The sequence below is a fragment of the Pempheris klunzingeri genome, chromosome 15 (genome assembly GCF_042242105.1).
Source record: "Pempheris klunzingeri isolate RE-2024b chromosome 15, fPemKlu1.hap1, whole genome shotgun sequence".
Lineage (NCBI taxonomy): Eukaryota > Metazoa > Chordata > Actinopteri > Acropomatiformes > Pempheridae > Pempheris > Pempheris klunzingeri.
In genome coordinates this window covers 22535914-22559246 of record NC_092026.1, presented here as the reverse complement: position 1 = coordinate 22559246, position 23333 = coordinate 22535914, and the positions used below count along the sequence as shown (strand labels likewise).

Below are 23333 nucleotides of genomic sequence, written 5' to 3'. Positions count from 1 at the left end.
ACTCCAGGTTTACCACATGCCAGTTTCTGTGGTTGTGATAATTATATTAAACACCTTATTTAGGTTTATGCACCACATGAGGAAAATAGATCAGAAAACTAAAAGTGTTACAATTAGATCTTGATACATGGATCCTCTAAGAGTTGGTAGAAGTGCTTTATATGAAAATTATGATTCAGGGGTTCATATTGCTGCACCAAACGATTTTAGAGCCTTTAAATCAGGTTTCCACCTGTGCCTGGTCACATGGTGTGTTTCCTCCATGCAGTCATAGCCAAGGCCTGAGACAGCGCTTTGTGCCCATGTCTGATCCCCCTCAGTATCAGCCATTGCTCAGTGCACACACACAGACTGGCAGGACCAGCGCCCTCCGGTGCAGTGACCGGGTCGGTCCACCCACCGGAAAAACGGCCTGCCGCCGCTCGTGCCCGCTCGGTTAAGGGGCGTGTGCGCACTCCCGAGACACCAGGAAATATGGCGGCGCTCATGACTCTCAGCCAGGTAACAACTCTCAGTAGCTCAGGAAAAGTCTCAGATTTGGTTACTGGTCATTATCGAGTGACAGTGACAGCCGTCGTAGGTCCTCACGAACGTTACTGCTTCATAAACGGTGGTGAATATCGGCCAGAGGAGCCATGTTAGCAGTCAACTAAGTTATCATGGTTAGCTAGGTTAAGATGGGGACAGCTGAGTTACTGTGAACTACGGTTTAATGGAGGAAGGAAGCTAATGCTACTATTAACAAGGAAAGTACAAACGTTAGCAGCAGGACTAATGACTACTAATGAAACTAAAAACATAACTAGGATGTTAAACTAAAGTAAAGCAAGCTAACGTTAGCCACCAATGCTGTGTTTCTCTAACGTTACTCTTACGTGCTATCTTAATGCCGTTGTTCTTGCTTCCAGTCAGCTTAATTCGGTGCTTGTGCTTGTGTTAGCCTCTTATTAAACTCTTATTACTAACTTATTTGGTGTCACATTTCTCTTCTCTGTGCAGTTATCAAGTGGGACCGCAGCTTATGAGAGCTATTACAGACAGGTAAAGTCTGATTTCCAGTCCACAGTCACCTGTCACTCAAAGTGTCCTGCTGTAACCATGTGTTGTTTTGCTGTTTCTTCTCTGTAGCTGGATCCAGGTAACACAGGCAAGGTATCGGCTGGAGATGCAGCTCAGTTCCTTAAAAAGTCCGGGCTGTCAGACAGTACGTTGGGGAAGGTGTGTCACAAACTCGCCTACATGCTCACACACAAACACTCATATTCAGTCAGAAGCATCTAAACACTTTTTCTGTCTTGTCATTTCATTTAGATTTGGGATCTGGCAGATTCAGAAAGAAAAGGCTATTTGGATAAGCGGGTAACATTTTTCTACTCATGATTTTCTCTGGTAGATTTGCTGGAAGTGGTTATGCAGATGTGTGCAGTGATCACTGTCTGGATTTCTTCCTCTTTCTTAGGGTTTCTTCATAGCTTTGAGACTGGTGGCCTCAGCACAGGGTGGAAATGATATCAGCCTCAACAATCTCAGCCAAAACTTGGCTGCACCCAAATTTGTAAGTAATTTGACAATTGCAGTATTGGATAATGTGACAGCTGGTGGAGAAAAAAATACTTCTGTAGCTCACATGAGAAATGAGTGGATATGGACTGCATCAGAAAGTGATATTGTAAAGGAAAACTTGCATCCATAAATGTCTTTTCCCCATCTACATACAGTTGTTACTGCGTTTATCTGCTCTGCTTGTTAGTGTCTCATCCTTGCCTATTTTTTTCACAGAGAGACACCAGCAGTCCATTGTTAAGTGTTTCGACAACAGGGCCTGACTCACAGTGGGCAATTAGGGTGAGTTGATACCATTTGTCAAGATTATTTCGAAGATCAAGATCAAGCTTTCCAACTAAAATGGATTTTCTTCCTTCCCCAGCCTGATGAAAAAGGGAAGTTTGAGGGCATTTTTGAGAGTCTATCCCCTGTAAATGGCCTCCTCTCTGGTGATAAAGTCAGACCAATTTTGATCAACTCCAAGCTACCTCTGGATGTGTTAGGAAAGGTGATGTAGCTCATAACACTGTTGCACTGCCTTCTTTGACATTGGAATGTTAACAATTCAAAGGAACTTATTCTTGTTCTTTTTTTTTTTTGTTTTTTTCTGTAGATTTGGGACCTAAGTGATGTTGACAAAGATGGACACTTGGACAAAGATGAATTCACAGTGGTAAGCTGGTGCCTATTCACTCCAGGGTAATTTTTGGTAGCTAATACTTAATCTTTAAAATCAAGAGGAAAAATAATAAAAACATAATAAATGATCTGATTTCCCATTTTCTAGGCCATGCATCTTGTGTATCGGGCCATGGAGCAGGAGCCTATCCCAACTACCTTGCCCACCTCCCTCATCCCACCCCAAAAAAGGAAGAAGTCTGCAGGTGCGCTGGCAGGTGCTGTGCCTGTGCTGCCTGTTTTGTCCGGATTTACAGCTGGCTCAGCTCCACTCAGAGACTCCCTGCGAAGCACTCCTCCTCTGGGGAGTACTTCTCTCCTCAGCAGCAGCCCTGTCAACCTTTCTCCAAAACACTCCTTTAAATCCAGCTCATCGGTATGTAGCCTCACCTGTGTTTCTCAGGGTGTTGTTGCAGGTTTAGTGACTAGATTGATCACTTAAAAGAGATGAAGTGCTCTTTCCTAGACGATGTGATTAGAATTGATATCACAACATTTTTAGGAATAAAATCAATTTATTGTTACGCATCCCAACATAGAAACTGTATAAGATATTACAAACACAATAATCAAACTTATGTTCAGTTATATGCTGCATAACTATGATCTTCATTAACAGCTTGTCATTTGTGTAAAATAAAAAAAGTTTCATTAGCTTTTAATTACAATTTATTCAGAATAATTCATTTAGATAACAGAATTTGCTTAATTATAACATAATCACATTTTCACATATAATGCTACAGCCCTACTCTCTTAATTAAAAAAAAAAAACATACTCCTGTACAAAGAAAGTTGTCATATCTTGTATTGGCTGTTTTTAAGTTTTGTTTCCATCATGAGGGAGGAAACAAGACTCAGGTTGTTATGGCAGCTAATTTGGATAGTTTCACACAGCTGCCTTACAGAATTTGAAAAAAAAAAAGAAAAGAATGCATATTCACTCAGGCTAATCTCTCAATGAATTAGGATGTCACATGTGGTTACTTATTGTCAAGTAGTATAAAGTCAAAAGCACAAAAAACTTGGAAATACATTCAGTCGTCTTGGAAAAATCAATACATTTAATTTTCCCTGCTTGTCCCTGCCTGGCCCTCTAAAGAAACCAGCATTTCATGTGTTTCCTTGCTGTTGCGAATGGATGGACTTGTTTTGCCACATTGTTTTGAGCAATATGCATGGCCCAGTCTCTACATTGTTATAGCTGCAGGGATTTTTCACCCGTGACTTTAAGGAAACAGGTTTCCTTGAAAGGGAAGAGATCACATGACTATGGCTGCATGACACTTATGATGTCCTCTTTTATTTTCTGTTACGCCACTGTTTTTTTTCTCCTAATTTATTTAATTGGCACTTTGCCAGAATTATGTTTTATTTGTAACTTATCCGTACTGTTTATTTTTTATCATTAATCTGTATAACACATAAACACCACCTGTTATTTAAAAAACCCAAACTGTTGCTCTCAAGGTTTTTTGAGATTTTGTCTCCCTCATCTAAGATCACATAAATGTCATCTTTTGTTCATTCCAGCCAGTGGTGAACTGGGTGGTACCGATGGCTGACAGGGAGATATATGATGAGATCTTCAAGACAACAGACACAGATAATGATGGCCTGGTCACTGGAACTGAGGTCATAGAGATCTTCATGCAGTCCACTCTCTCCCAAACCATGCTGGCACAGATATGGTGAGACCTACAGCCGTTTTTTCCTACTTACTTTCTCAACATACTTTTCACATATTTAAGAGCGTGCACTGCTCAGTGCACTGCAACAAAAAAAACAAACAAATAAGGAGACACATTATCAGTTTGACAAAGCATATGCCGCATAGCATTTTTCATTTTTAAGAAAAAAAAAAAAATTCTCTGCAGAACTAATTTTACCAGAGGTCTCCATCATGGCCACCCATAAACCGTGATGGCACCCATTGCTTGGGTCCCATTGGCATCGCCATCTTGGTTTAGTAGTCTCATCGTAAAGCATACCTTCCTTTGTGGCCTATTTTACTCAAAATGGGACCATAATTTACTAGGTTAACATAATGTTGTATTGAAGAAGATTTGAAACTACCAATTTAGCCAATAAACCAATTTGGAAAATGTTCACTGAGGTAGTAAATCAAGTGAGAAGTAGGCTAATTTTCTCATAGACTTCCATACAATCAGAATTCAATTTGGAGCCAGTGGAGTTGCCTCCTGCTGGCCATTAGAAAGAATGCAGGTTTAATGCATTTCCACATTGGCTTCACTTTTCAGACCCAGAACCCATGTCCACTTCTTAAATACAGTCTCTGCGGCCACCTGCTCAGTGCTGAATCATCCACACTAATAGTTTAACTCCAGCTCCATCTAGTGGACAGTTTAAAACATGACACTTGCTCCAGAAGATGGGTGCAATATAAGATGCGTAAATGATTTAAGTGTGCTACAACAAGTCAGTGGAAGCAAGCCAACAAAGGACATTTTCATCAGTGGACTCTGGGTGTTATATATTTTATTATTTTTTCCCTGAAAGAATTCAGTATTTTGTGCTTTGAGTGGTCTCTCCTCTTCCTCTCCACAGGGGACTTGCTGACACTAAACAGACGGGCAAGCTGACCCGGGAGCAGTTCTCTCTGGCCATGTATCTGATTCAGCAGAAGGCCTCTAAAGGCATAGATCCTCCCTCCACTCTAACACCAGACATGATTCCTCCATCAGAAAGGACTGCAGCCTCATCGGTGGGCCCCGTGAGTTCAGACTTTAGCTCACTGAAGTCACTGCTTCATCTTTCAGTAGCCCTATTCACCTTCTTAAGCGAAATGTTTCACTTGCATCTGTTCCTCAAGAGTCTATGTTTTCCTACTGCTATACGCATTTTAAACGGTGAGTTCTGCTTTCTGGCTTTTCAGCCTTGGCTTGCAAAACAGTTTTTGATGCTCCTCTATCCTTTCTAACAGAGCTATGCGGGGTCTATGTCAGCTGTGAGACCTGAACATACTGCACTAGCTAATATGCGCAGAGTGAGTAGTTGGGCTTTGTGCCTGAAGATGGCGCTTGTGTACTGTCATATTCTCTGTCTCGGTCTGAAGCACTGGGTGGTAAACAAGACCATGTTTCCTTGTCTTATATCATTAGTTTCTCGTTTTTTTTTTCCTAACAAAGGGGGACACAGGTTCTTATATCTTGTTTACTCTTTGCGTCATGTCTGTCATACCTTGGACTGTTCCCCAAATGTTTCTCTTTTTAACATCAACTGCGTTTAAGGTAAAAACTGCCACCTGCTGCTGTTTCATTGTCAGTGGCCTGTCACAGCAACCAATGTCAACTCCAGCTGTAGTATAGTAACTTAATATTGTGTATAGTTCTAGTTAAACAATTTTTCACTTAACTAATTGTGTATGAATGTAGAATAGCCAGGCGTAAAGATGTCATTGAGTCACTTTATGACTCTGGACGCCTTTTCTGCAGCTTTTCATTCTAAATAAAGTGGGAAAAAAGTCTGGAAAAGAGAAATTATTAAAAAGGTTGCTCACTTTTTTTTTTTTTTTTACTGCTATGGTTAATGGACACATGAACATTTTGGATAAACTGCCTTCCATGTAAAGGTTCAAATTTGACTGTAAAGGCAAGGACAACTAATAAATCACCCTAGATTAGCATTTTACATCAAAAAAATAATTTTTCCTTTTGTGTTTATTAACACGTTCATGTCGTGCGTAGAGTCATAATTAAGTAAGAGTGTTCAAACAAATATAGTACAAATATATGCTGTTTTGTAACTCTTACACAACTACTATCATTACAAAGAAATTACACAGTTTCTCAGTTCCCTTTTTTTAAGATGAACCTGAATGTTTTTATAAAAATAATGGGCATGAGGGATGACTGCAGCACATTTTGGGACACCGTGATTTTTCTATTGAGACTCGGCTATTTGTCAAAAGGCTTGACATATTGAACACCGATATGCAAATCAGGTTTCACTATAACTTTAAATTGTAATAGTTCTTATTCTCTTGTCTGTGTGCGTTTCTCCTCATTCATGTATTGTCTGGAACTCCTGCTCCCTTCCTAGCAGTGCGAAATTTTTGTGTTTCCTTCCTGTGTCTTTTGTTTTGTTAGACTTATCAGTGGGGAGCTCCTCTATCCTCCTGCGTACCATTCATGTCCCCTCTGCTCTCTTTCTCCCTCCTTGTTGCGCCCTTCCCCTGTTTGAACATTTTCCCTCCTGTCCCCTTGTTTTTTGCATTCATTCCATCAATATCCCAGTCTTACCTGCCACTGTCACCCTTTTCGTGTCGGTTGTCACCACCTGTCACCCTCACTTCCACGGCCATCGTACTTTTTTACCCAGCTCTCCTTCTCTCTCGCCTCTCTCACTCGTCCGTCTCTGTCTCTCGCCTCAGGACAGCACCAGCTCCACGGGGTCAGTTGAGCTGACAGGCATCAAAGAGCTGGATGACCTAAGCCAGGAAATAGCTCAGCTGCAGAGGTGAGCCCCTGCACTCTGAGTAGCAGGAGGATAGCTTTGTTTCTCTTCCTCTGAGAAAAACGAGGGGAGGTTGCACTAAAGTGATGGTCAGGATCAAAGCTCTTTTAAACTAGAACATTTTTTCCCCCAATAATGTTAACCTTTATTCAACCAGATGATCGTGTTAGATTTTTTTATTCCAAGAGAGACTAAGGGAAGAAAGCAGTGTCATCAGTGGAGCCTTGCTTTTGGTCAGTCAGAGCACATTTTAAAGTCTGAGCATAATTAACACGAGGCCCCAATAATTAATGTAAGAGTCAATATTTAGATGAATGCACTTGTCAGGTTAGTACATTCTCAGGTTATCTTGCATTCTTTGAAAAATTTGAACAGGAGAGCATTCAACACAATTTCCACACCTGGAGTACTTAAACTCAGTCTTTAAGATTATTGGGCTATACTTACGCTGATAAGTGTTCAGATTTTATTCAGTGCTTAAAGTCTAAATTGTCACAGAGCTTGAGGAAAATAATACTTAAATTGTTGAAACAGTTACTGCTTTCATGTTCCGTATCATTCCAAAAGCAGTATCAAAGGACAACTTTAAACTTTAAAAAGTGTCTGCTAATGCACCACATCGGCAAAAAGTAAAGTGACCGACAAATGCGGTATATTTTTCATGGGATTTTATAATTTTTTTGCTACTCATCCCATAGTTATGTGGGAAACCCCATCGGCCTGTTTTTTCAACCATGTTAAAAAAAAACACAGATTATTTCCACATGTCATTTGACACAGTTTTGTCTTTTTAAGCTCTATGTTTTGCTAACATAGGCTTTGGTATAAAGTAATAACACCATTTGTTACTTTTTCCTTCCTTGTCTCCCATGTCGTTCCTCCCATGTTGTTCACCCACAGAGAGAAATACATTCTGGAGCAAGAGATCAGGGAAAAGGAGGAAACCATCAGACAACAAAACAGTGAAGTTCAGGTAAGGCGGAGCCAAAATCATTTTCAAGTTGTCTGTTAAAGCTGTCTCCTAAGGTTAAAATATCAGTGAACAACCAACTCATGACTGACTACAAGCCCATCTTAAAGTTCATTGGTTCAAATAAATGATTGTACATGACTGGCCAACAGCCTAAAATACATACTGTATCTATAAACGTGTCATTAAGGCAAACTTATGAATTCATTTGGACCATTTTATAAGTGTTGTACATTTTGAGATCCATTCAAGAAGAAGAATTCATTATTCCCTCGCTGATTCACACTCGAATTATACAGTTTGTTTGTCATCTGGTTTGAGAGTTATTAACTCAGTAAAACTGATACCTGAGATGCTGTACGATGTAAATGCATGTGTGTTTGTGTGTTTGGCGGACCGTCAGGACATGCAGGACGGCTTGGACAGGGAGAGCAGCGACCTGAAGGACTTGGAGTCTCAGAAGCAGGATGCCCAGGAACGTCTGGAGGAGATGGACCAGCAGCGCACCAAGCTGGAGGGAATGCTCAACGACATCAAGCAGAAGTGCCAGGAAGAGACCCAGATGGTTCAACACTTGACTTATTAAAAGAATAAAAGCTGTCATCTTGCTGTGCAAACTTTCTGTGCTAAGCAGACAATGCTTTGGTATTTTTGGAGTGTGATGCTAGATATCAATCAGATGTCAGTCAAGCACTGGCGTCAGCTGAGGTTAAGGTCTGTTTAAAGAAAGAAAGCAGCACTTAATTATTTTTAACAAAGCCATCACGTGTTCTAAAATACCGTAGCTGTTAATGTGTATTGCTTACTTTGTTTTTTGGGGAAATTGCACAAGTATTAGAGGTTATGAGAAAGCATTGCATAGCAGAATCTTTTGAGGCCAGTTATGTCGAAGTCTCATTTTTTAAAGTAAGTACTATATAATGGCCTTTGTAATTTTTTGCATGCTCCTGAGAATATACTATAAAATATTGTTGCTTTGATCTGTCCAAATAAGTAACTTAAGTCTGATTAACCATAGTAATTGCTATAAATGTTTAGTTATAAAGCACAAGGACATTATAAATGTCATAAAAGGACATTATATAAAACTTTATTTTCTACTTTCGTCCTCCAGATCTCGTCCCTGCAGAGCCAGATCTGCTCTCAGGAGACCGACCTCCGCAGCCAGGAGGATGAACTGAACCGTACCAAGGTGGACCTGAGCCGGCTGCAGGAGGAGGAGGCCCAGCTGGAGCAGAGCCTGCTCACTGGTCGAGTCCAGCTGGACAGCATCATTAAGTCTCTCAAAACCACTCAGGAAGAGATCAACCAGGTTTGTGCAGATGGAGAGGTTTGTATTTTTCTGTATCTGTGGAATTTTTAATGTTTTTTTGTTTTATTTGAATATGTGGCTTGTGTGGAGCCCCTTAGGGAACATGGGAGAGGGAAAAAAACATTGTGTGAAAGAAAAATAATGGGTGAAAACAAAATTTAAGCACTGTTGTGTTCTGAGAAACTTTTGCATTCTGTTGCAAAAATTTTCATTTAAGTTGCCCCACATTTTTGTGCCCCCATGTCCCTTAAGGGGCTCCTTGGACTTGAAGTGGCTTATCCATTTCTGGCAGGTTTGTTAACAATAGCAATCTATCTATTAAAAATAGACAGTAAAGGAAATCCAATCGATGTATTTTCTGGAATCAGATGTAGATTAAACAGTGTTTTGTGCGTCTGTAGGCTCGCAGTAAGCTGTCGCTGATCCAGGACAGCCAAAAGGAGGTGACCAAGACCATTGAGCAGTACAACAGTGCTCTGAGCGACATCAACGGAGGAAACTTTACTAACCTGCCGGACATAAGTGGAGGGTTTGCTGAGAAGGAGAACGGAGGTTTCAGAAATGCTGTGAGGAGCTCATGCTTATATCCTCATTTTCTCCACGAGAATTTAGCATAAAACCCATTTTTAGCATAAAGTTTTGTAGTCAAAACAAGGTTTTACTCTATATTCCCGAATATTTGGGAAGAGAACGGCTTTATGCCATATGGTACCATGTTTATTTCATTTAGAGAGTGAACCTGCTGTATTTGTAATTGTAACATATCAATGACAACTTCACACGTATTGATTTGTTTTTCTCTGAATTTATTCATCAGGATGACTCTTTCAAGTCAAAGATAGCCATGTTCAACAACAGCAGTGTTAAGGAGACTCCAGCAGATCCCTTCCAGACGGAAGACCCCTTCAAGGTGGACCCCTTCAATGGTATGAATCCTTTCGTGTATCTTTTTATCATTTAGTCCTGTATTTCTGTCTGGATCAAGGTTATTCTCTGCTCTGCCAGCTTTCACTTGCTGGTAATCACCTGCACTAATTTTGTGCCCCTGTGAATAAGCATTTCCACTAAATACCTGAAATGTACCCTCATTAAAGATGCCAAATTGTGGCATTTTAATGAAATGAAAATGTTTGTTGTATGTTCCACTTTGAATTTCATGCTATTAAAAAATCCAAGAAATCTCTGCTTATTTCTTTTTAGGAGTCCATATCCAGCCAGTTACGCTCTTCTCACTGTCTTGTTACTGTTTTATAGATCCTTTTGGGGGAGATCCTTTCAAAGAAAGCGATCCCTTCAAAGGCACCTCATCTGAAGATTTCTTTAAGAGAACAGACAAGTCAGACCTGTTTGGATCCTCAGACCCCTTCGGTAGAAAACCCACACCGCCAGCCAAGGTATCTATCGCTTCCAAGATGTTTGTTCGCAGTTCTTCTGTGGGAGAAACCCGATGCTCTTTTGCTCAAAAATTCAGACTGATATTTCCTTTTCTATGTTTAATCACTTGCGATAGATGTCAGTGATGATAGAAACAAGCTCTGACTTGTCACCATTGTAGATAACTGGAAAAGCAAACCATTACTACAAAGGGAGATTTCCTGTGTTTGTGCTGACATGGTCTTTGTGCGAGTGTGTATTTTAAACAAGATCTTTTGTATAGCTTACTTACTGTATTTTTTTCTCAGCCAAGTGCCTTCAGCAGTGGTGACCTTTTCACATCAAACAGCACAAAAGCAAAGGATTCAGGTATGTTGCTTGTCAAAAGATGTTAATACAAACAGAGATTTTTTTCTCTTTTACCCTTTATTTAAGATATAAGTAAATCTGAGAGTCTGTCTGAGTCTAGGTAGATGTAGTATTTGTTTGTGCCAAAACAATTAGTTGTTTCTGGACTTCTTGCCTTTAAATCATTTAGCAAATAATCCAAATGTCAATGTCAAATGTTATTGTTTCCAATTTTCTACATTGTAATTGTAAAAAGTAAGCTGAAAAAGATGCAATTTTCTTATTTGTCATTTTGAGGTTGTAGATTTTCGTGTGTTTTATTATTGCAACTACTGTAGTAAGTAATGTAGGATGTGATGGTTCCAGTGATGGCAGAACGTACTGTACTTTGACCTCTTGCCGTGTGACTTTGTTAGATGAAAGCGTAAATGCATAGTCATAGACCCTGAACTAAATATGTGCAGATTTTCCATGCAGATTTCCCAGAACGTGAAAGAACACGTTCTAATTGTGAAACATGTCTCAAAGAGTCATTCTTTGCCATTCTGGGTGACGTGCTTGTATTTTTGGGGGCATTAGGGGCAAACAATTTTTACTCACTGTGGCTTCAATTTTTCCTGTGGTTTAGGGCTATTTTTAGTCCTGTACCTACGCATTTAACTACTGGCCAACTAAAAATACTCCCCCCTACCCTGGAAAAACAGGAGGCTTGCAGGAGCCAAACATAACAGAAACTCTGTGACTGCTGGTCCTGCTCTACTAGAATACACTGCCACTCCTTTAACCAGTTCTCTGCTGCCTCTGTCCTGTCTTTATATCTGCTACTATTGAACTGCTCTGCCTCATTCGGTACGGAAGTTGTTTTAAGTTAGTGGCTACCTCTGGTCGATGCTCTGCCATGCTACACACCTTCAGAAGAACACAGAGGCGACTGTAGACCTGAGCTGAGTTACTGTGCGTAAAAGAAAACACTGCATACTTCACATGAATGGGGTCTCTTGTGGTTGCACACTCACAACAAACATATTCTATTACAATGTTTTGTTTTTTCACTGTAACCATCTGTAGTATGCTGTTTTTTTCATTAAGCTGCAGACCACTGAGCTTCAAAACAACGTGGGCACAGTTCTGGTTAACAGTGTGCCAACTGACGCCTTTAATTAGCTGATCAGATGCATACGTCAGGTTAAACAACAGAACCTCTGCTTTCCAGGTTTTCGCAAAATGTCATGGAAAATTAAACGGTCATGCCACATTCCCCTCTCTGAAAATAGCATGCAGGCCTTTTTCAGAATAAGCAAGATGCAGAGATGATTTTGAATGTGTGGTTTTGGGGCTGAACTTCATTATAGTTTGTAGCTCTTTCCATAAATGTATTCAAATGTTCCAAACGCATTTCAATGTACCCTTGTCACAGATGTGTTTGGGACTGTGGACCCCTTTGGAAGCAACTCCTTTGGAAGCAAGGGGGGTGGATTTGCAGACTTTAGTCAGATGTCAAAGGTAAGCCCCGGAGACTGGAATTATGAATCAATTGCACCATAAAGCATCATTTTCCACTTTAGCTGCAGAAAGCTGTGTTGTTAATTTTACTCTCATGATGAGTGATTTCTTATTTTTCTGCCAATTTATCACATTCATGAAAACAGTCTTTCTGGTTTGGGGCCAGAAGCTTTAGATTTTGGCGGACATTTCTGTAAGAGTCATCATTTTGTGTGATAGTTAGAAGGCAGAAGAATGTTTTTGTCTTTCCCTTGTGTGTGTGAACAGAAGTCGGACAATCCTGTACTCCCAACAAAGAAGAATGTGCCTAACCGGCCTGCACCTCCCTATGGTAAGCCCTGATTTAGAAGTGTGTGTCTGGGTGCCTCAACACAGCTATGCTTGCCTCTTAGCTTGACATTAATGGTTCAATGATGTTCATAATTAGTATGTTCTGTTGGTTTTGCAACATTTAATGCCTGCAACTGGTCACAGAAATGCAATGGCAGCACCATTTTTGGGGTCATTGTGTTTAGCTGTTGTCCTACTAAAAAGGTATTTTTCTGCCGAGACGGAAAAAAACCTACTTCCCTGTTGAGCAGTGATGGTGCAGAGAAAGTAATTTCTTCTTCTGAAGTTGTAAACAGGAGGAGCTGTTGGTAGAGGTGAGGTAATTCTCTGTGTTTACAGTGATGTGCCCTTGTTAGTGTTATTAAGACATTCATTTATTTTTGTCTTCAACAGTGGAAATAGCCAGTGCAGTTAAGTTATGTTTGTGAATAGTGTGATGAGATGGAAAGCTACTTTTCTGTGCCGTTTGGATGCATTTAGCCTCATGTTTATCTTAGGTTAAGTCACACAGTACCCACTGGCCATGTCCAGCGTGTGCCCTTCCGCTGTGATATTGCATTTGTTCTTTAGCAGAAGCCACAGCGTGAGAAAGTTGGTGTTCCCCTTTGCTTTACCACACACAGGGTTAGAGATGAGTGGGCACAGTAAGCTAGCTCCAGAGATGTGCCTCAGATGTGATGGGGAAGTGAGAAGCCCTCTCTTAAAGTAATGAGTTGTTTTGAATGTTTGCATCACAGTCACTGTTGCGCAACTTTTAGAGGGTGCAATTTAGCTATTTTAGCTACAATTGTGTTGCAGCACCTTTTCAGACATATTTTGATAGAGTAATATTTAAAGTTAGAAGCCCTTCAATTCGCAAATGCAGCCAATGGCAAAGAAGTTTGAGAGCTGAATGATACTGGTCACACACACCATCAACATGGGAAATGTGTTTAAAGCTTACTGTAGACAAGGGTGGGTCCGTCTTTTACTATCGTGTTCCAAAAAAGCCACACTTTGCTTGTTAAGCTTCAATGCATCAGTGAGCCTTGCTCAAGAAATGTGGTTAACACCTTTTTTTGAACCAATACCAATTTCCCCGGGGTGACTACTCTGCATGCCATCAGCTTAAAGCTGTTGGCTTCCTGTGAAAATTTAGCTACACAATATAACACATTAGCCTGTGAAGAGTGAGCATATGTTCCCAAGGGGCTACCAGTTGTTGGCATCTGAAGTGAAGACATTCAAGTGTATTCTCTCACATGGATCCTTCCTTCTCCAGTAGGCATGCTCAGTTTGACTGCATCAGAGCCGTTCCAGAGTGTTTGTGCCACAGCAGACAGTAAAGACTCTTTTGTCACGACACACCAGCGTAAATCATCCAAAGACTGCCCTGTGGGTTTTGCAGATTTTGGCTCAGTGAGTGTAGTCGACTGAAAGCTTTCTGTTGGGTCAAGTATCTTTGTTTGCATGAGTCGCTGATCTCATGATCTCAACTCTTCAGATTGTGGAGCTGAAGGCTCAGAGGCGTCAGCTCTCTGTCACTGGGCCTTATTCTGTTAACTTATCCTCACACGGTGACTTCAAGCAAGCGATCACAGGACCGTCATGCTTACTGGCTGTTGACTAACAACTGACAGAACATCTGAGAGCTTTTTAAAGACATGGTGTGGGAGGGAATTCATGTTCATATGACTGAGTCCACATACTTGTGTCTATCTGGTCGATGGTTGCGTCCGTCCGCCTGGTAATGGGGGCTTCTGCATGCTTGCTGTTGTCTCTGGCCTCAGCCTTCGATAGGAAGTCAGGATTTATTCTCTTTAAGTCAGCAAGTTATTGAACTTGCCTGGTCAGGTAGCACTCGAGGAGCATTTTTCAGGTCTTGAAGCACAAGCTAAAGGCTTATTTGCTGTCAAAGCATGATATGCCTCGAAGCAGAGCACAACAGAGTAAATCTGCCTCTTTGTCCTCTGTCTTCCGCTTCTTTGCCATCATGTATGGCCTAACAGCTGAGTGTGCTTTCAAGTAGTGAGATGATGCATGGCAGCTTTTTGTGTCTGGTTTGTATCATTTGACATGACATGAATTTATTTTTATCCGTTATGACAGTTGTGAAAGGGATTTGCGGTATTTTTATATCGAGCTTTGTATTGTAATTTTTGTTTTTCTGCCAGGATCTGAGTATGCCAAGGTAAGAAAGTACAAGGGTGTGGTGGTCAATCCTTTGCATGTGAAAAACCTGTCCGCACTGCATAATCTGACTACGGTGATTCATGAGCACAGTTATTTTCAATAAATATACCCAGTCACATTAATCCAAGCACTTTTTGGGAGATATGTGACCGGTAATTTATGGCACTAGTACATCACTGTGCATTGTATAGGAATCATTTTTTTTAAGCTTTTAGTGTTGCTTTCTTTGCTTTTTTTTGTGACGTCCCAAGTAAAATCTAAACGTCTTTAGTGTTGCATTTATCTTGCAGCTATATGTCGAATTATTTGTAATTTCTAAGTAGTTGTTTACTTTCTGCTTAATTCGAAACATTTGATTTTAAATTTGCATCCAGCGGTAGTTTTACATCTTGCTTTCGCCCGTAACTTTCCTCCATTTGTGTTGACATCTCAGCCTGCATCTCTGCATTTTTGTCCACATCTAACACTTGTTTCTCTGCTCTAGTTTGGAAATGAGAGCCAGCAGCTGGAGTGGGCCAAGCGGGAGAGCGAGCGTGAGGAACAAGAGAGGCTGAGGAGGCTGCGGCTCCAGGAACAGCAGGACCTGGAGCTCGCCATCGCCCTGAGCAGGGCTGACATGCCCAGCACCTGACCAGGCGTACCCCACCACAGCTTTTGCTCCTCTTCCTCTTCTGACTTATTGTCCTCCGTCCACAGGCTCATGACAACAGCACCATCACTGGCCCAACGGCCCCTGTTACTAATTTGTGTAAGAGACCAGTGTTTCTCTAGCCATGACTGGGCTCGTGTCAAATGATTCCACATATAGCAACCAGTTAAGGTTCGTTGCTCCCAAACTACATGGCAACTATAATCAGGGACAATACGGAGCCACTTGATTTAAGCCTGGCTTCATCTTCCAAGAACATAGCGATTTAACGCAACCCGAACCAGCAGGGTACTCGACTTCAACCTTTATCTCGCTCCATATCTCGTTATGGCTAATCACACTTTCTGTTGCAAGAAAAAAAAAACAACCTTTTAAGAATATTTTAGTGTTTTTATTTATATGTAAAAGGAATGAATCCGTGGTGTATGAAGTACTTGTTAAATGCACTGTATAAACTGTTTTATATAACCTTTAATTACTCAGAAAAATTCAAATTGAAAGTCAAACCATATACACCAACTGCTTTGTTTGTCCAGTTGCATTTTTTTTAAGGAACTCCTTCATGTACTGTAAATATTGCTAGTTGATGGTTTTATGTACAAGCTTTCTTAATAAGCATACCTGTCCTGAAGGACTAGAGCTTAGTGATCAGATCATTAATGGCATGATTTAGATTTTTATTTAAAATGTTTCTTGCCATTTACTTCCAGCATATAGACTATTTATGGCCTTAAAGTACATGAACTGAAGACATTTTTGAACATAATCAAACCCTCACTAGGGATACACATGTCAAAGGGACAATATGATGTTTTGGGAATCCATAATAAGGGTTTTATTCTTAACATAGCTTTGGTTAAATATGATTTAGCCGTATATATCATCAGTCGCCTCTTGCATTTACAATAATTAAGATGCTAGCGATAATCATTGAGGTCTTCCTTTCTAATGAGTGAGGTTCAGCCCACCTGGATTACTGTTGCACCGTCCCTGTGATGTCAACAGCTCGTGTCTGTCAGATGGTTTATCATTGGTTGCCATGTTGTAACGCCCAAACAGCTTGCACTCCCATACAACTGAAAGCCTCTATAAAAAGGAAAAAGTGTAAACCTACATTGTTTATACTGGTGCTGTTACACTTAGCTTTTTCCTTTTTGCTTCTTCACTCGACTAGTGATAAGCATGTGCGTGATGTCTGCTTCCAACTTTTTGCTTTTCTCTCAACACTCAAATCATCCAGGGGATCTTTTTTTTTTTTCTCTCTGGATTTGTTCTTTCTCTTCATTCATGTCTTATGATCCAGTCGGAGGACATTTGTTTAAATGCCTTAAAATATTCCATCTTTTGTAATTATCAAACGCTAATCAGGTGTATTTGGCACATAATGTACGCACTGTAAATTCCAGAGCTTACTGGACGTGTACAGAGTGGCAGCGCCTTATTTATCAATATTGTAACATGTAACATTGCACAGTATGTATGTGATTACAAAAGAACCTCAGAGTGTGGAGTTCAAGTCTGTAACAACTTTTAATTGAATAAAAGTGATTTTTAACATTCTTGGAGCCAGGTAAGTCATTTAATTACAAATATTGTAACAGCAGCCGATAAAAGAAGTCACAACAGGTTATTAATAGTTTGATTGTAATATAAATGTATCAGGGATTAAAATGGAATTTACGTTCCATGTAGATGGCCTTGAGGAACAGTAGCTCAGCACTGACATGAAGTTGCTACGAGGGACGGATTTAGTCAACTCTATTCTTGGGTCTTAATCTGATACAGAAATGTAGGGTGCAGAACTGAAATGACTAAAGTTGATTGTTTATATCTTGTAGTTCTGCACTGATATTGGAACAAAAAAAGTGAAATGAGAGTGATACATTTGCATCAACCACTGAAGATATTTTTACCTAGTGTGCACTTCCTCTTTTTATAAAAAGTAAATACATTCTAATAAAATGTTGATCAACAAGCTGTTATGTTCTGCGCGTACATCTTATTGGTGCGAAATCAAGTGAATTTAAGATCTAACTGGAAGTGTGTGACATCACTTTCAGTGAAATGTATGATTTTAGTGCACATAGAGAGAGAGAGTACTGTGTCAATCACCAACCACACATTTGAAGAAAAATGGTTAATACTTATATTTCTAAAATGCCATCTGCCTTTGATACACCAAGTCAATGCAGCCTTTGATGCGGGTGAAGCAAATGCTCACTGACACCATGCAGACATAAAATGCACAGACTCCGATACTTTGAAACTATAGTGTAGAGTGACTCTGTGTAATTGTAGTATTAAGGCCCTTTGATGTCCTACTATAATTTCTACCCATCAGAAAGGGAGTCTAAGGGCTCCCTGATGAGGGTTTGCTGTGCCCCTCTGTCCAGACGGCTCCCAGCTCACTCTGTAATTATGGAAATGGAGTGTTTGTATTTATAGGCTAAACCCACAAGCGGCTGCCCTTCTGTCTTGCAGCTGCAAAACATCACAGTGGAAATCAAGTGCCCACGTTTTAAATTGAAGTGGGTATTCAATGGCAACATGTACTAAAACCAATTTAATCTAACTGATCTGATGCTCTGCAGGTCTGCTGCACGTACTTGAGCTGGCTGTAAGCACCATATGAAAACTGCTGCTGGGTGCATGGCTGTGGTTTTTTTAACTAAATGTGTGAACAAGATATATCAAGATTGAGTAAGCATACATGAAAAGTCATGAGTCAAATGTTCAATTTCCTTGTTTTTAATATTTACAATAAATACACATTCTACAGTATAAAATCCATGTACATATTTATATAAATTTAAGTGAAAAATAATGCACAGGACATCAAGCCCTGATAGTGAACAGAGGGGCTGGACCCAAGAGTTTCACACAAGAGGAGACGACATCAACTCCAAATAGTAGGAAGCAATAAAATAAAACAGTTCAGGCCATTCAGACATTGAGGCAGTTTAAATAAAACATTGTCTTTGCACACAACTGCATGTTCATTTTTAACTCCTGTCAACAAGAACTTGTGTGGGCATGTCATTCTGTCATGAAGAGTTTTACAGTAGCACAGTCATAGAAAGGCACTTTTGTGTCAAACACAGCATTCCAGTTCTGTCAAAGAGGAGTAGTATATACAGGGCCAGCCCCTTCTTGGTCTGCCTGCTCTAAAGCAAACAAAGCTTTTCTAAAGCTTTTATAGAACCAAAGTAGTACCAGCTACGTTATTAGAAAATAATAACACTAAAACTTTTTAATTCAATATTATATAAAAAAGACTTTGGTCATGTGGAGAACAATTTTAAATAAAAAATACATCAGTTGAATCACAATAAAAATAACACAACCCCCCCATGAAGCCCAAGTCCTTATGTGAGCTCCTTCACATGTGTCTCTTCATGTGAAGTGCCAGGTGGTCAGACCTGGAGAAGGCGCGTTCACACAGATGGCACTGGAAGGGTCGGTGGCCTGTGTGTTTGCGGAAATGACGGGTCAGCTCATCGGACCGGGCGAATTTCCACCCACAGCCTTCCCAGCTGCAGTGGTAGGGCTTCTCACCTGCGAGGATAGAGAGAAGAGACATCATTAGCCTGTGCTGAAAGTGGAAACATCTTTCTGTGCGTAATTGCGCACAGCCGTAACGTTATTCATCGTGATGGGCGTGGGGCTCCAACTTACCGGTGTGAGTGCGGAGATGTGCCTTCAGGTGGGAGCTCTTGGTGTAGGTTTTCCCGCATCCGGCGAAGGTGCAGGTGTGCGTGGCTGTGCGCTTCCGTGGCCACGTGCGCCGTCCTCTCTTGGGTTTGGACTCCAGCAGCTCGAGAGGAGAAGAAGGCGGTGTGAGCATCACCCTCTGCGCGCCTGGCTGCAGGCTCAGACCTTCATCGTACATGCCAAAGGCAGCATGCGGAGCATGGTAGGACATCTGCATCTGGGGAGCCTGGGGGTGGTGCGGGAAAGCCGCCGGTGAGTGATACTTCTGTGAGAAGTTCATGGGCTGGCACAGCTGTGCCTGGCAGTCCGAAGCTCCCTGGTCATCGGGGCTGAGGGGCGGCGTCATGTTGCTGGATGCCCGTGGGGAGATGGCCACCCGGGGCTGCTCGAAGGACATCATGCACGAAACGTTCCCTTCTTGCTTGATTTTATTGCAGCTTTGGGGCACCATGCCCATAACGGGGCCGTAGCCGTCCATGTTTGGCTCTACTTTGATGTCCTGGCGGGGGAAATGCGCCGAGCTGACATAAAATCTCCCCTGAACGCCGGGGTTGCGCGTAATGCCATAGTTGCTGGTTCCCTCGGCGCGGAGCAGCTCTGTCATGAGGCTGGCGCCGTACGGGGGCGGCGGGGACCGGTGGTCGTCTGCGGTGTAGGATGGCACCGAGTTTCCCGTCGTGTACATGCTGGGGTCAACTGTGCCCACAAATTCCGCCACGCTGTCTGAGCCAGTTGTGTTGGCGAGAATAAAATCCAGATCCAAATAATTACTCAGATCCTCGTCGTCCTTTTTGCTGTGATTGTCCAGGTTATGTACCATTTCAAGCACGGAGCAGCTGGTGGAGACGGGTTTGTCCATGTCTCCTTTCCACCTCTGAAAGAATAAACGGATATTAGAGCCATTAGATACGTTAAGAATAAGGTTTCTGTGAAATAAAGTGCTGCAGAAGAGATAAGAGCAGATGATATCCGACTGTAATGCAAAGTAATACTGAATTTTATTCTATTAAAATAACCACACAAGTTTTTTGTTTTGTTTCTATGAAGCGAACAAATGAGTTCCAACAACTTCAAAAGACATTATCATTACTATCATGATTAAAACAGGTGAAACAAAGTGGCACATCAACTCACACACACAGTTTAAAACACAACGCAGCGTTATCATTGAACTTACGTTTTCCCAGGGTTTTTCTCTTTGGTTTGAGAATGTCGAAAATGACGGTAGCATCACTCCGGATAAGGCCATCGTTGGGTGAAATAATAAGAACTATCTCTTGTCAAAGTCGCGTTTTGTTGAGCTGCAGCCGCACCAGAGTCTGTGCGCCTATCTCACTGTCACCTCTCCACAGCTGCGCTCCAAAGACATGAACAAGTTTAAAGTGGTAGGAGGTCCTCCAAACCTTATAACTGTCTAACCCGAGTGCGCCTGGCCAATTGTGTGAGCTCAGGAAACAACGTAAAGTTTGGTAAATTTAGCTCTTATAAAGCGGTTCCTGCAGGGAGCGGGGCTCAGTTCGCTCTGTGACAGTCGGAGCAGCGCTGAGGAGCCTATAAAGTGCGGGACCTCCCCCACACACTGACGCAAAGAGCCAACGGACCAACCCACCTGAGCTGGAGTTGGAAAAAAGTTGCTGTCAAATTACAAACATAAGGACAATATAGCAACCATAGATTCTTACGTAATATGTTGAAAAGAACAGGACTAGTGACAGAAACTGCTGGAGGCCAAAGCCGCAACAACTACTTAATCAAAAGCCTGTCAGTACTTCAGTTATTCATCACAACACGAAGGAGATGTGTTTTTCTTTTTGATTAACTGTAATAAAAACATAATTAGAGTCGGTGTAGTGGGTTAAAATTCCGGAGGGAAAGACACATAATCTTTAATTAAAAAAAAAAAAAAGCAGGGATTATGGCGCAGATTTCAGATTTCATAAGGAAATGTCCAAAAACGACATTTATATGTTGGATCATCCAACAGGTTATTTTATCTTCACTTCCAGCGATTGTATCATTTTTTAGTTTCAGAACTTGCTGCTTATGTTTTCTTTGTTTTCTCGCCATTTTAATGACAAAATCTTCCAAATCAGTTCCGCACTCCCCTCAAACCTTCAAACCAGCATGTTTAAAATTATGTATAAACGTTTTGCACGGATGAAGATACTGTCTGGTGTGTGTGTGTGTGTGTGTGTGTGTGTGATGCTGCCTCCACCTGTTTGGCGCATCTCGCTCTCGGCTCATTATCATTAATGGAAGATGGTTTTTGTTCTGTCACAGCAGGCTTGTCCAAACAGGCGCCAGGGTCGTCTGAAACGGTTTGCACGGCTTTTTAACGCTCTAACCACTAGTGATGTAAACATGATTTAAGGTAACGTCCCATTCAGGTGTAAATGACGGACGAGGGGGCTGCTGTGTCGACTGGAGTCAAATTTACATCACAACTCTGACCTGCTTGTTGGTGTTTCTACTCAGGGATCTGGTTTCTGACGTGACTGTTTTGTCCTCTGGCTCCAGAGGTCACCAGGCAAACGGTGACCCTGCACTCTGTATCTTAAATAAATTCAAAACTATTATATATGTTGTCACTCAGTCACAAAGTCATTCACATACATTCTGATATCCAGATTTTAAGCTCATCCGAGCATCGCTTCCAAAGGCAATAAAACACGTAATTAATGCATAAAATCCCAAATAAATAGAGGCATAGAGAAGAAACAAAGGGACCTCAGTCAAAGACTGTCCTCAAATGTTTTGCATTGTTTCAGTTTTATTGAATGTCACAATCATCAGCAGTGGTGGAGGAAGGACTCAAGTTGAGTAAAAGTAGTAGCAAAAATGTCAAACTGTACTGTTAAATATTACAAGTCCAATTATTGCATTCAAAATTTGAAGTATTGACACATAAAGTAAAGTTCTGCAACAGTTACAGTAAAAAAAAAAGAAGAAAAGTACTCAGTGTGATGATGACCTGAACAAGCTCAGAACCACATGACAGACACATCACCTCTCATCAAGCTGTCATGTCCACCACCACCACCAGTAAACCCTGTCGGTAAAGCTGTGAGGTTTCCACATCCTGATCTCTGATCCGTGCTGTGTGTTCGGTGGAAAGTGCGTCACACAGCAGGAGTGCAGTAAGGCTGGAGAGGAAGTGTGTTTTTAGTGGCAGCGGAGCGGCCGGCCTGATGTCTGAACCCCTGACCACTGACGGTGACCCCGGCTCTGTGCAGCAGTCCTCATCTGCTCTGCTACCAGTGAGAGTGCTGTGACTCTCACTTCCTCACTCCTCACTACACTCCTCACTACCTTTAACGCTTCATAATGCCTCAAAGTTTGAATTTAAGGAACTGCTGACCTCTTAGTATTAATGGTCATATCTCCAAACAGTTTTATTTTGCTCCAGAAGCCTTTTGATTATATCGCAAGACAAAATCAAGTCTGTTACTTGACAAAGAACTTTTCACAACCTCATTGACTGGAAATTGGTTTTAAGCTTTTGCCCAAAGCTTGTTACATTTTTGTTTGGGGTTCTTCAATGACGGTATAGTGTGACATTTTTTGGGGAACACTTTCTTTTTTGATGAGACTTGATAATCCAAAGGTAACAAAATATGACTCCCAACACCTCCAAAGCTCATTTGTTAACATGCTGTATCTGTATATCTGTTTGTTTACTCTGTACCAAAATCAAAATCTGAAAATGATGGAGTAACTACTGGACAGACATAGAGACTACAAATGCTGGTTATGAGGACACTTTGACATGCTGACAGGAGGAGTCGGGGATTAAACATCAACCTTTTCCACCAGCTGAGCCACAGCTACTGATCTCATGTTTGGGTCTTCTCTTGTTCCAGTTTTGTATCAGGGCTACAGATTACAGGACCAAACTTATGAACGTTTGTGCTTGTAATGTAAATTTTGAAATTACCTGAATAGATCCATCATACCAGACTATTTTTGCCATTAGATAACTTTCTTCAGATATTACAGACCAAACATTGCTGGTCCTGGTCCATACTCACACCACAATAGAGGGTTGGCATATTTTCAGTCTAGCTGGTTTATCCATTGTTTGCACACACTAAGTTAAATGTCCTGATGCAACCAGACCTGGTTAATAGGAGATTTATGACAGACATGTGTAAAGACTTTACTAGACACGTCTGCACCTTGTCAGCCACAAGGAACTGAAAGATTTTCCTGAAATCATATGAAACTGCACACAGTGTGTGTTCTGCTCCGTGATGTACAGCAAAGGG

At 41.2% G+C, this 23333-nt stretch overlaps 2 protein-coding genes across 5 annotated transcripts; one reads left to right on the top strand and one right to left on the bottom strand.

Annotated features, from left to right (window-relative positions):
• The first annotated feature begins 457 nt into the window (after window positions 1-457).
• LOC139213891 (epidermal growth factor receptor substrate 15-like 1) lies at window positions 458-16915 on the top strand. Of its 4 annotated transcripts, XM_070844582.1 has the most exons (24): window positions 458-501; window positions 1000-1041; window positions 1129-1218; window positions 1312-1359; window positions 1460-1555; window positions 1780-1845; window positions 1928-2053; window positions 2159-2218; window positions 2333-2599; window positions 3757-3914; window positions 4792-4957; window positions 5168-5230; window positions 6617-6702; window positions 7600-7672; window positions 8073-8234; window positions 8784-8981; window positions 9383-9547; window positions 9799-9907; window positions 10236-10375; window positions 10664-10724; window positions 12121-12206; window positions 12474-12537; window positions 14690-14706; window positions 15193-16915. In XM_070844582.1, the coding sequence occupies exons 1-24, from the start codon at window positions 475-477 to the stop codon at window positions 15337-15339; spliced, it is 2517 nt and encodes an 838-aa protein (XP_070700683.1). In that variant the 5' UTR covers window positions 458-474; the 3' UTR covers window positions 15340-16915. The 4 variants fall into 4 exon arrangements, with proteins under 4 accessions (XP_070700683.1, XP_070700685.1, XP_070700684.1 ...); XM_070844584.1 differs by lacking the exon at window positions 5168-5230 and having other exon boundaries at window positions 4792-4948; XM_070844583.1 differs by lacking the exon at window positions 5168-5230.
• Window positions 16916-18089: 1174 nt separating this feature from the next.
• Window positions 18090-20580, bottom strand: klf2b (Kruppel like factor 2b). The gene is made up of 3 exons (XM_070845540.1): window positions 20246-20580; window positions 19033-19942; window positions 18090-18912 (listed from the first exon to the last, which is right to left on the bottom strand). The coding sequence occupies exons 1-3, from the start codon at window positions 20315-20317 to the stop codon at window positions 18737-18739; spliced, it is 1158 nt and encodes a 385-aa protein (XP_070701641.1). The 5' UTR covers window positions 20318-20580; the 3' UTR covers window positions 18090-18736.
• Between the last annotated feature and the right edge of the window lie 2753 nt (window positions 20581-23333).